General features: G+C 56.9%; 1 protein-coding gene across 1 annotated transcript in view; it reads left to right on the top strand.

Moving 5' to 3' along the window:
• TMEM104 (transmembrane protein 104) overlaps positions 1 to 11896 on the top strand; it is a 67332-nt gene extending 55436 nt beyond the window's left edge. The window contains exon 10 of the mRNA XM_023729251.1: positions 10888 to 11896. Within this exon, the coding sequence (XP_023585019.1) occupies positions 10888 to 11648 (761 nt within the window). The 3' untranslated portion in view covers positions 11649 to 11896. The remainder of the gene's footprint in view (positions 1 to 10887) is intronic.
• The last annotated feature ends 1109 nt before the right edge of the window (positions 11897 to 13005 follow it).

The raw sequence follows: 13005 nt of genomic DNA, 5'->3' as shown, positions 1-13005 counted from the left end.
GGGGACACACTCTGAGCAAGGCAGGGGGCTGACGGCCGCCCCCGAGTGTCCAGGAGGAAGGCATGCCCCTGTTCCCTAGAGCGTGTAGGTCGGTGGCTTTTGCAGCCGGAACTATGAGCACCTAATGCTGTTGGCTGTAAGGACTGGGGGGCACCTCTTATTCATGGGCCCCTATCGCAGGTGGCTAGGTGGCATGGGTGGAGCCACCAGTCCTCAGGCCCCTGATGTGGGTAGGTGCAGACCCTGTTTAATGGGCAGAGCAGTGTCAAATGTCAAGAACCTGCCACTTCACAGCTGAAACAGCTGAAGTTAGACTTCAGTATGTATCCTATTGTACTGTGGTAATGAGGGCTTATGCTGTTGAAATGGGCCCACCCAAGTCTCAAAGTCCGTGGATCCCTTATGCCTGCGCCTAGGCAAAGAAGCTGTGCCTACCCTGGGTTCCTGGCTTAGGGGAGCCAGCAGTTTATTTTTTCCCCTGTTTGTTAATTTGTTCACTCTCCAAGGCAGGGAGAATGGCTCTGGGTGTGTGATGGATCCTACTTCCGGCCCAGGACACTCAGCAATTGCTGAAGCCAATCTGGGACCCAGTGCAGAGCAGGAAGCGGGGAGGTAAATGGGAGAGAGGTTTTTCCCTAAGGGGGTGTTTTTGATCTGCAAGGTAGGCCGTACACAATTAGTTATCTTTCATCAGATCGAGGGCTGCTTCTCACTGGTTCTGGGTGGCCGTGTAGACTCTCTGGTGCTGGGTATCTCCTGGTGCAGAAAATGCGCCTCCCGAGCACAGCTGCTTGCCTGCCTCACTGCTCACTCCCAAGCTGATCAGGCCTGAAGGGCTCAGGCTTTCACCAGGTCAGGGCTGGCAACTCCTCGCTGCTTCTGAACCATCTTTCCCTCCCCCTGCCACTCAGTACGGTTCCTCAACTCTGCTTTTGATGTTCCCAGATTGCCATATATAATCTATTCACTTGTTTTTTCGGGTCTTTGTTGTAAGAGGGTCCACCAGAAGCATCTGACTACTCCGCCATCTTGGCCTCGCCTCCCAGGATTGTTTTGGAAGACTCATTAACAACCTGCGTTATGCAGATGACACAACCTTGCTTGCTGACAGTGAAGAGGACTTGAAGCACTTACTGATGAAGATCAAAGACTACAAGCCTTCTGTATGGATTACACCTCAACATAAAACAAAAATCCTCACAACTGGACCAATAAGCAACATCATGATAAATGGAGAAAAGATGGAAGTTGTCGAGGATTTCATTTTACTTGGATCCACAGTTAACACAGTCAAGAAATCAAACGACACATTACATTGGACAAATCTCCTGCAAAAGACTTTTTTATAAAGTGTCAAAAAGCAAAGATGTCACTTTGAGAACTAAGGTGCACCTGACCCAAGCCATGGTGTTTTCAGTTGCCTCCTATGCATGTGAAAGCTGGACAATGAATAAGAAAGACCAAAGAAGAATTGATGCCTTTGAATTATGAGTGTTGGTGAATAATATTGAATATACCATAGACTGCCAGTATGAACAAGTCTGTCTTGGAAGAAGTATAGCCAGAATGTTCCTTAGAAGCAAGGATGGGGAGACTTCCTCTTATGTACTTTGGACATGTTCTCAGGAGGGACCAGTCCCTGGAGAAGGACATCATGCTTGGTAAAGTAGAGGGTCAGCAAAAAAGAGGAAGACCCTCAACAAGACGGATTGACACAGTGGCTGCAACAATGGGCTCAAATATAGCAATGATTGTGAGGATGGTGCAGGACCAGGCAGTGTTTCGTTCTGTTGTATAGAGGGTTGCTGTGAGTCAGAACCAACTGGACGGCACCTAACAACAACAGGGACTCCTTCTTCAATAGTTGTTGTTATGTGCTGTCGAATCGATTCTGACTCATAGAGACCCCATGTGACAGAGTAGAACTGCCCCATAGGGTTTTCTAGGCTGTAATCTTTATGGGAACAGATCGCCGGGTCTTTCACCCATGAAGCTTCTGGGTAGGTTTGAACTGCCAAACTCTCGGTTCACAGCTGACCACCAGGGCTCTGGTAGCTGTCAGCAATCGTTGGCATTCCTCTGCTGCTCATAGATGCATCTGCCTCCATCGTCACGTGGCGTCTCTCTTCCCCTAAATGTGACTCCCTTTTTATAGGACAGCACTCAGAAGGGATTAGGATTAGGACCCACCTTACTCCGGTATGATGTCATTGACTAATAACAAAAGAAAAATCTTATTTCCAAATATGGTCACATTTACAGGTACAGGGGTGAGGACTTCACCGTATCTGTTTGGGGTACACAGTTCAATCCATAGCAGCAACTCTGCATCTGTCTTTCCCTGTTGTCAGCCAGGCTGTGCTCCTTATGCCTCTGTGGCCACCCTGCCCACCCTCTGTGGCTCTCTAGGATTGTCCAGTGGCCAGCATTCACTGTTAGCAGCCATGTGCAGGGGATCTGGAAAAGCCTTTCTGTGTGTGTTTCCTTTTGGACTTGGTTGTACCCTTGGCTTTCTGTGAAGGCAGAGGCCAGTGTCTCTGAGAGGACCTGGGGTGTCTGTCTTGTGGCTCACCAGGTAGCATGGACACTTAGCTTGTTGGAAAGTAGCCAGCCACGTGCTGCTGAGTCACACCTTTCGTCAGCATCAGGGCCGACCTGCGACCCCTTCCCTGCCCTCAGTGAAGGCCACACTCTTTCAGCTGTCCCTCTCCCCTGGCCTCTTTGTCATCAGCAGCTCTGGTCTGCGGGCAGCTGAGATGGGAGCAGACCCAGCCACCAAACAGCGCATCCTGCTCTGCCAAGGAGATTGGCATGTGTGCTGTCAGCTCACTGACAGAACGGGAGCAAGTCCCAGAGAGTGTGGAGTCAGGGGAGTGATGGTTACAGCCGTGCTCTCTGCCCAGAATTGGCCTTCATTCGGGGGCATGTTCAACCCCGGCTTTGCCACAGAGATGGGGAGTCGTGCGCACCTGCGGAGCTAATGCAGCCCACGGTAACTGCGGAGCTTCAGGGTCTGTGTTCACACCAGGGGAGTTCAGACGCCCTTGTCTCAGCACAGCCTGTCCTTCCGCACCGCCTTCTCTCTTCCCCGGTTCCTCTGCATCTCACTGGGCTGCCTTCAGGAGAGGGTGACAGTGTCTATGGTTTACATTGCCTGTCTCCAGGAAGGAGATTAACCAGCCAGCATCCAGGGCCATTGGCCTCTGCAGTCCCAGTGATGGAGAGCTAAGCTTGCTCTGACAGCTTCAGAATGAAAAATTTCACGCCTGCCCTCCTGTAAGCCCCTTGCCATGCTGCTGAGGGTGTGGAAACATTGTAGTAAGACAGGAAAAGGCCATACTTGATTTCATACTGAAGACTCGATTGCTTCTGAGACTCACATACCTGCCCTTTACCAAATACCACCTTCTCATGACACATGGAGGGGAAGGCTCTGCTCTGAGCCCTTTGGGCGGACGCTCAGGCCTGGAAAGTTGATGGTTTAAACACCCTTGCCTTCTGGTTCCATGATGATGAGTGGACAGAGCTAGAATCCTCTGGGAGCCACAGGGGCTGACCCAGCACGGGAAGACAGGATGGCTTTAAATTCCTTGCTTTCCGCAGAACTCACAGTGGTGGTTGTTGTCATTAGTGCTTATGGGAAGGCCAGCAGACCCCAGAATGTCTTTCTGGCCCACGATAAAAATCTAAGCCAAAGCCAGGGTGCTCCTGGGGAAGAGTGTGGCTTGGGGTCATGGGGGAGGCGCTGCCCGGTTTTCCCAAAAGGATGCCAACCCAGAGACTGGGTATGTCTGTCCTCCCGGCGCGTGAAGGAAGCCGCTACCCCGCCCCACAGCAGGAGGGTCCTCGAAGAAAGAACGACCCCACGTGTCCCAGAATACCCATCCAGAGCCCCCTGATGGCAAAGCAGGGGACAGCTTGGCCGCGTGTGGTCTCAGGAATGCTAGGTGAAGCCAGAGGAGAAATAGGCGCGCTGTGGCTAACAGCAGGTGTGAGCAGCCTGCTCGGCATCCTCCTTGTCCCCCCCTGTACCCCGGCCCCCAGGGCCTCCAAGAATTAGCTGAAGCCTGGGCTCCTTGGAGGAGATGTTCTTGGGAGGGATAGCAACAGCAGCTCTGCCCAGCCAGGGAAGGTGGAGTCAGAGTCGGGTATGGTCCCACGACCCCGCCTTAGGGCAAAAGGAGAATTAGCTTAGAACTCAGGATTGACAATGTTTTTCCTGCCTGCCTGGCACCTGGGCTTTCAGAATGGGACATAAGGTTTCTGTGATGATAAATAACTTACCATTTTTTTGAACAATTACTGTGGACCAGGCTCTGCCCAAGTGCCTTAGCGCACCACCTTATTTCACCCTATGAAGTAGACACTGTGACCACCTCTGTTTTTTGAAGGTGATGCAGCGTTGGCACCGAGAAGAGTTAAGTAAAACTAGTTGCCGTTGAGTCAACTCCAACTCGTGGTGACTCCGTGTGTGTCAGAGTAGAACTGTGCTCCATAGGGTTTTCAATGGCTGTTTCTCAGAAGTCCATTGCCAGGCCTTTCTTCCTAGGCACCTCTGGGTGGACTCGAACGGCAACCTTTCAGTTAGCAGCATGTAACCGTTTGCACCCCCCCAGGGCCTCCCAGAAGTTACGTAGCCTTCCATATTAGCTTCTTAGCGCTGCAGTAAAAAAGATCACAAACGGGGTGGCTTAAAACAATGGGACTTTATTCTGTGGAGGCCAGAAGTCCAAAATCAAGGTGTCAGCAGGGCCCTGCTGTCTCTGAAGGCTTTAGGGGAGGATTCTTCCTTGCCGCTTCTGGTGGTTCCTGGCAGTCCTTGGCTTATAGCTGCGTCACTCTAGTCTCAGCCTCTGTCTTCACATGGCCTTCTTCCCTGTGTGTCCAGTCTCCTCATAAGGATACCAGTCATATGGGATTTAGGGCCTGCCCTAAACCAATATGACTTCATCTTACCTTGCTAACACCTGCAAAGAACCTATTTCCAAACCAGGTCACATTCACAGGTTCCAGTGGACATGAATTTTGGAGAGCACTATTCAGCCCAGTACATTGCCCAAGATTACGTATTAAAGTAGCAAAATGGGGAGTTGACCCTAGTCTAATGTGGGTACTCAAGCTGTTTAAAAGGAGAAGCAGCCTCGATCTCAGCTCAGGCCAGTGTTGTCACTGCATCTCCTCCCAGCCTTCCTGAGTCTCAGCCAACCCAGCCATGCTCGAGAGGCGTGAAGCAGAGGGAGGCCGTGCCCAGGGCCCCTCCAGGGGCAGTACGGTGCCAAGTCCACCCCGGCTCCCTGCCTGGAGCGCCAGTGTCCGAGCAGTGACGGGGCCACTCCCCATCCATTATCATTAGCGCTAGCACATTGATTCTCTGCTTGGAGAAGAGAGCGCCACCTTCCCGACAGCTGCCTTGACGAATGGTCTCCCCCAACGCCTGCGTCAGAACCACGGCGTGGCGCTTGCTGAGGTCCACAGCCACACACTGGTCTGAGAGAATGGCAGGGTGTTGGGGCGGCCCAGGCTGGAGCCCTCCTCAATCTTGGGGTAGGGGGTAGCTCCCCAGGAAGCAGGCCCACCAGGGTATGGCAGGATGCCACTGCTCGGCTTCAAGAAGGGCCCAGCTGCCGACTGTGGCTCAGCAGCATGGTTAGAGAAAGAGTCGGGCCCTGCGCATCTGTGCGCTCTTCAGGCACCTGGGGTCGGGAATGGTGGGGGTGCAGCATACAGTCCAGCCTGAGAGGACATCTGTTCCCCTCCTCCGTGACGGCTGCATTCCTTACACCCTAAGGTGCCTGGGGCCAGAGCCATCCAGGTTACAGAAAAGTCCCTTCTAGCCATTCCTTCATCAGGATGTCCCCACTGACCCGCCGGTCAGCAGCCACAGGCCACTTCCCAAGCACCCCTGGCCCAGCCAGTCCTCCCCTCTGCAGCGCAGGCCACCACAACAACCACAGCCCAAGGGTCCTGCTTGTCCTTTAACTTCTCAAGAAGGCTGAGCCCAGTGTCCCACCTCACCCTAAGTCTCCAGCATTCCCATGTATATCAGGGCAGGGGACATGGCGAGAGCTAGGGGACCTGAGCTAAGGTCTGAGACAGATTTCCGACAGGTGGGACACTTCACAGATACACACATACCCACACACCCCGCAGGGCACATGGTCACCAAAGACATGTCTCACCATCTGTCCCACCAGCTAGTGTGACCATTAACCAGCTTTCTTTTGTAGTCATCTGTCCCTGTAACTTCTTCCTGGACTAGGCTCCAGGGGGGCAGAGACCAGACTCCCAGAAGAGTGCTTGGCCCACAGGGGGCACTCAGGACATCTTTGTTGAATGAATGAATTGTCCCACTTGAGCCCTATGGGTTGCACAAAACAAGTGCACTTCCTTCCACACGGGCTGTTACTTCAGATATTAACAGAAGTCTCCTGAACCCACGTCACCTTGCAGCTGAGCCTCTGAGGCCTGACAGCCACTGCCCATGTGACAGGGTGACAGGCCTCCACCCCTGTTGTCCTCACGAGCCTTCCCTAGCTCCTTGCGACATTTCCTCACCCTTTGGAGCGTGACTTCCTGTGCGGAAAGCAGGGCTGTGGGTGTGGTCCCAGACAGTCCTGAGCACCCGTGGTGTAGGTCAGAGGAGAAGGACCAGGCCCTGCCCTTGGGAGCCTGCGGCCCCTCCTGGGGACAGAGCCCCCCACATGTGATGGTTAAGTCCTGGTCATCTGGTCACCTGGCTGGCTGGGGAGCGCTCACCCTGGTCTCCACGCGCCTCGTAGCGAGGTGGGCAGCAAGCGGTCAGCAGGGGCGGGGCGTGAGCGTGCTTGCCTGCCATGTCTGCCACCCGCAGCCTGTCAGCCTCATTTCATCTCGGTTCATCGTCAGACCTAATGAGCGTTTGGAGTAGCTGTCTCGCTGTGACAGGTGATCAGTCTAGGAGGTGGCTGTTGATCGCGCTCTTCCAGAGCTGGGGCTTGGGGGGTGTCTCAGAGCCCCTCCAGGTCAGGGCGGCCCCTAGCTCTCCTGCCCTCTGCTCTCCTTTTCTCTCTCCAGTGAAGCACAGGCCTAGGGTATTGCTAGTTTCCTTGAACTTGCCGTTTTGGAGACTAGAGCAAGATTTTCCCTTCTCCATTCCCAGAGAATGCCCAGGAATTTGAGAACTAGCCCAATGCCCACCCTGTGTCCTTGTGGCAGTAGGATCCAGAGGCCCTCATGGCACGCCCTCCCCGCCTCCTCCCATAGTTACCTGGGCCTCCCCTGCAGAGCTGCGTAGGGTCGCTCCCATAGTTACCTGGGCCTCCCCTGCAGGGCCAGGCAGGGTCACTCCTGAGGTTACCTGGGTCTCCCCTGCAGAGCTGGCTAGTGTCACTCCTGAGGTTATCTGGGTCTCCCCTGCAGAGCTGGCTAGGGTCGCTCCCATAGTTCCCTGAGCCTCCCCTGCAGGGCCAGGCAGGGTCACTCCTGAGGTTAGCTGGGTCTCCCTTGCAGAGCTGGCTAGGGTCACTCCTGAGGTTACCTGGGCCTCGCCTGCAGAGCTGGCTAGGGTCGCTCCCATAGTTCCCTGAGCCCCCCCTGCAGGGCCAGGCAGGGTCACTCCCATAGTTACCTCGGCCTCCCCTGCAGAGCTGGCTAGGGTCACTTCCTTGAGAAATGTGTCCCTTGCCCACTCCGAGTGGAGGCCAAGTTCTTGGGTGTGTGCTTTTTGAGAACTGCGTTCCTTTCCTTCGGAGAGCTTCTCAGCTTGTAGTCATCTGCCCCTCACTGTGCTGCTTGAGTTGTGGTCTTTCTCCTGACCAGCATGGAGCGTCCTGAGAGCACATCAGTGCCTGATGTTGCTCCTCAGGGCCTGGCACGTGCCCGGCACATAGCAGGAGCCCAGTATCCACAGGACACGTGAACCTGCTCTCCCTGGATGTGCGTGTCCCATTTGCTATTCCCACCACTGGCAGCATTTCCACTGTGGGAGTTTTTTAACAGGGCAGTGCAAGGTGTAACTAATGGGAGTGCGGCTCATTTGTGAAGACGGCCAGCACGGCCCCCCTGGATGAGCATTCCCCAACCCCCATCCCCCCTACCCCATTCTTGTGCGGAAGCTGCAGCCCCAGAAAACCACCACTTTCCACCACTCCCAGAATCGCTTCCCAAGAGCCTCTGGCATCTTCCTTTTATTCCTCGGCAGCCGCAAACACCTAGCCCTTGAGAGTAGATTTGGTTTTTGGAGATACATCAAAAACTTGTCTGAAATCATATCAGGAGAACAAACTGGGTAATAGGCCTTATGAGGTAAAAGCAATTATAGCTAAAAAATGTGAGGTAAATTTTCTTATCCCTCACAGCTATGGCTTGGTGGGCCATTCTCAAAGTTCTAGAAAATGTTATTGTCACCAGTGACATAAAGACACAGCTTCCCAAGACAGCCAGTCTGCAGGGCCTGCTGGCAGGTATATATTCTAGTGTGTTCTCTTGAAAAAGTCAGCCTCCTTTCCCTGGACACAGAGGTCATAAATTGATGGATTTACAACCAGGAAATCTCCTGGGTCAGGGCAGTGGCAGTAACTCCCCTTTAAAAGAGCAGACCAGTTCCTGCCAGCATTTCCACAACTTCTGGGAGGCTGGGGGCTGAGGAAGAAGAGCAGGGTGGGAAGAGGGAGTGCTGAGGGCCACAGGCCAGCCTCCTCTTCCTGCTTGTTCATGGAACGTGGGGGCCAAGGCCATGGTCAGCCACAGACGGCTGGAGTTCTCCCCTCACCTCTGTCCGAATTCCAGCCTGCCTCTCTGATGGCCAGGAGCAGCGCTGGGTCCCAAGGTGGCGCCCCGGTCGGTGTGGCAGAGCAGGATTTGAATCTTGCCTTACGGCAGCTGCCCCCTATGCCCTGTCCCTGTACCCTGCCAGTGGGGGTGGAACTGTCTGCTGCAGCCTCTTGAATCACCAGGCGGCCCCAGGGTCCCCAGTCTGCCAACTGTAGCAGGGAGTCCCCCGTCCCACCCACCCCTTGCTGCTTTGAAACCCTTTCTGGCTCAGGACCGACTCCTGGCACACAGGGACTCCACCTCCACCCCAGCTAGCCCTCCCTTGGGTGCTCAGCATTCTCTGTGGTGCCGGGCTTCTGCAGAAACTCTGCTGTGCCCGCCCCTCCATGCACTTGCCCGCCCCCCCATGTACCCACCCCTCTGCACACTCCTCACACGGCCCCCTTTCACACATCCGCCCCTCCATGCACCCACCCCACCCATACCCACCTCCCCCACTTCGCCCACCTGTACCACCCTTCCAGACGCACCCCCACTTTGCGCACCCGCCCCCAGAGGCCTCTGTGACAAGCTAGGCTGCGTGGGGTCCTGGGTTGTCCCTAAGGGAACAGGGAGGCCCATGGGGTGTCCGAGGTCATCCCCTCCACCTCCCAGAGTTAACCCAGAGGCGGCTTCCCTCCTGCTTTCCCCTTGACTAGGCGGAGCTGGCAGATTTGTGATGTCCCCGAGAGCAGGAGAGTCACAGGGCCCTGTGGAGTCAGGCGTGTGGGGGATGCGAGCCAGCTGGCCCCCGAGAGCAGGAAACAGATCATCGTCTTTGTTGGCGATTTTCACAGGCGCACCCCCTCACTCCACTGCTTCTGCTTCCCCGGCGGTGTCAGGCGGTTCTAATGAGAAGTAATAGATGAAGTTTCTGCTGATCCCACCGCAGAGTGTCATTGTGGGAAGATACTATCAGACAATACGTGTGTCCCGGGAGAAGCTCTTCCTGCCAGAGGGCTGGGGAGTATGGGGTGGCCTGAGGGGACAGTGGCATCCCCGAGGCTGGGCAGACCTGGTTGGGGCTGACAGAAGGAGCTGCTGCGGCTGCAGGGCCACTGCCAACCATGAGTTGCCCACACTTCACCGAGAGGTGCCAGGGGTCATCGTGCTTCACCTGAGGAATCAGGGCACAGAGGTGGTGAGCTCCAGAAATGAAGGAACACTGGGGTCCCTGCGTGTGGCCACAGCTGGCAGGTCTGGGTAGTGGGGACAGCAAATGCCAGAAGCCAGAGGGCGAAGGAAAGAATTCGCTGAACCTAGAAGCACCGTTGGCCACAGTGAGGGTTCAGGGTGCCCGGGATGCTCATCTTCCTCAGTCAGTGCTGAGCGCCTGCTGTGTGCACGGGCCCTGCCCTCACGGGGCTCACACTCTGCAGCGTCCAGCGGAGGGCCTGTAGGAAAGGCTGTTTGTTCTAACAGGGGAGTTGCAGGCCCCTTCTGCTTTTGAGTGACCCAGGGGTGTGCCCAGGCTACCAGAGCAATGTGCCACGTCCCTCTGGCCTGGATGCCAGCCACTAAGAGGACGCAGCACAGCCAGCCCTGGCCTCTGGTGCCTCTTATTCTCTGGGGTGGCCACTGGCCCTTGGGCGCACACCTCTGTTCACTCTTGCCCATGTCCCCTCAGTGTGTCTAGAAGGTGCCCTTGGCCCCAGACACCTGCTCCTTCTGCTCTGTGTCCCTGCCCTCTGTCACCCCCCAGTTCCCCAGACACATGTTCCCTAAACCAAGGGAGGGAGGAGGAGCAGAGTGCCGAGGTACCTGCCCCCTGCCAGGGAGCTGGGCAGGCCCGACCAGAGTCCGCACTCCCCCGAGGAGGCAGCTGCCCTGCTGTGCATGGCCTGCCTTGGTGTGCACCCGCAGGCTCCCCCAGAGAAGCTCCCCTTCCCTGCTGGGGAGTCCAGGACAGGGTGGGAGACGGGGCCCCGGCACAGGCGTTCATAGGTCAGCAGCCCTGTCCGCCTGCCAGAGTGTAGCCCTGGGGGTGACATGGTTTGCATTTAACAATGATTCTTTCTCATGGGCCTCCAGTCCCTCCTCGCTGTCCCCCACCCCCAGGCCCTGGCCCCTCCTGCTGACCCCCCTCTCATCCTGCAGCTTTCACCATCATGATCGTGCTGGCCCTGGTCCGCATCGGGCACGGGCAGGGGGAGGGCCACCCGCCCCTGGCCGACCTCGCAGGGGTCCGGAACCTGTTCGGCGTGTGCGTCTACTCCTTCATGTGCCAGCACTCCCTGCCGTCCCTCGTCACCCCAGTGTCCTCCAAGCGCCACCTCACGGGGCTGGTCTTCCTGGACTACATGCTGATCCTGGCCTTTTACAGCCTCCTCTCCTTCACTGCCATCTTCTGCTTCCGCAGTGACAGCCTCCTGGACATGTACACCCTCAACTTTGCGCACTGCGACGTCGTGGGCCTGGCTGCCGTGCGCTTCTTCCTGGCCCTCTTCCCCGTCTTCACCATCAGCACCAACTTCCCCATCATCGCCGTGACGCTCCGCAACAACTGGAAGACGCTCTTCCACCGCGAGGGTGGCACGTACCCCTGGGTGGTGGACCGCGTCGTCTTCCCCACCATCACGCTGCTGCCCCCCGTGGTGGTGGCCTTCTGCACCCACGACCTGGAGTCCCTGGTGGGCATCACGGGGGCCTACGCAGGCACCGGGATCCAGTACGTCATCCCCGCCTTCCTGGTGTACCACTGCCGCAAGGACACCGAGCTGGCCTTCGGCTACAGCATCGTCAACAAGCACAGGTCCCCCTTCCGCCACACCTTCTGGGTGGGCTTTGTGCTGCTCTGGGCTTTCTCCTGCTTCTTCTTCGTCACGGCCAACATCATCCTCAGCGAGACCAAGCTTTGATGGCGGGACTGCACACGTGTTCTGGTAACGGCCCCCACCTGGCTCCCCACCTGCAGAGCCAAGAGTTGGTTGCCTCCTAGACCCTCGTGGGGCTGGAGGAGGCCAGGCACATGGAGGGGCTGGGGGTCCACTCCCCACCCAAGATTCTGCACCGTCTGCGCCTCACCTCGCCCACCAGGTGGTGCCACCCGGGTCTTCTGCAGGGTTGCCCCTTGAGCTGAGCAGCCTGACACCAAGACTTGTCACAGGAATCGTCATCTCTGCCTCACACACACACACACACCCATCCTGCCCCGTGCAGTGGGGGGACGCAGTGCTGGCACTGCTACTTATTTATACAGGACACTGTCCCCTGCCTCCCTCACCCCAGTGCCCTCCACACTTCCTCGTTCTGAGGAGTCAGCCCCCCAAGTAGGTGCTGTCTCCCACCCTCCTCTGGCCAGGCCTGGAAGCTGCTAAGTGCCACTCCTAGGGGAAGGCCTGGCCGCCCTGGTGACAAGCACAGGAAGTGCTGATTGGCACCAGGCTTCTGGGCCAGAGTGAAGGCCCTTGCTGTGGGGCCTGTTTCTCTCTGAGTGGCACCCCTCTCACAGGGTCATAGCAGCTCTTGGGCTGGGTTTAAACCCAGAGCTGGGACCCCTGAAGGAGCCTTTGCTCCCGACTGCTCATGGGGGCCTCAGGCCTCCTGTGGGATCGGGGGCTGCCAGAGGGGTTGCCCCACTGGGCACGTGGCCAGGAGAGGGCTCCAAGTTTCCACCTGGGAGGCCAGGCCTCCAGGCAGCACTCAGCTTGGCTGACCCTACCCCTCTCCAGCACTGAGGGGGCTCTAAGGGAGACAGCTGTGGGTGCTAGGTGTCCACGCACCCTCTCCCCTAGGCACCATGGGGTGGGGACACCATGCCCGTGCAAGGAGGGCCAGGTCCCCAGTCACCTGCCCAGCATCCCCAGGGCCCCACTCCGTCCCAATCACACATTCACCTACTGGGCCAGTGACCTTAGACACAGGTGGCTCCCGTGAACTCTGCATTTTCAATGTGCCTTCTCCTGCTTCAGGACCTGGGGATTCTTCCTGACCCTGCTGCCCCCAGCTCTGGGCCTGGTCCCACTGTCCTGGAGCCCAGAGCTGCCTCTTGGATGGGGGCCCTGGGCTCCTGCCTCTCTCTCGATTTCAGTGCCTTGCTCAGCCCTCTCGTTAGGGAACTCTGCCTGCCCTGTGTCTCAGTCTTCATACCTAGGACAGAAGGGGTGGCAGGGACACTGCTTGCCTTAGAATGAAGTCTGCTAGGGGATCCGCAGGTAGCGCCACCCGCAGCCCAAGCCCGTGAGGACCCTGGGTCGTAACTGCCGCCATCTTTGT

The sequence above is a fragment of the Trichechus manatus genome, unplaced genomic scaffold (assembly GCF_000243295.1).
Source record: "Trichechus manatus latirostris isolate Lorelei unplaced genomic scaffold, TriManLat1.0 scaffold00028, whole genome shotgun sequence".
NCBI classification, from domain to species: domain Eukaryota; kingdom Metazoa; phylum Chordata; class Mammalia; order Sirenia; family Trichechidae; genus Trichechus; species Trichechus manatus.
The sequence above is the reverse complement of the archived record's forward strand: the minus strand, read 5'-3'. Positions and strand labels throughout refer to the sequence as shown.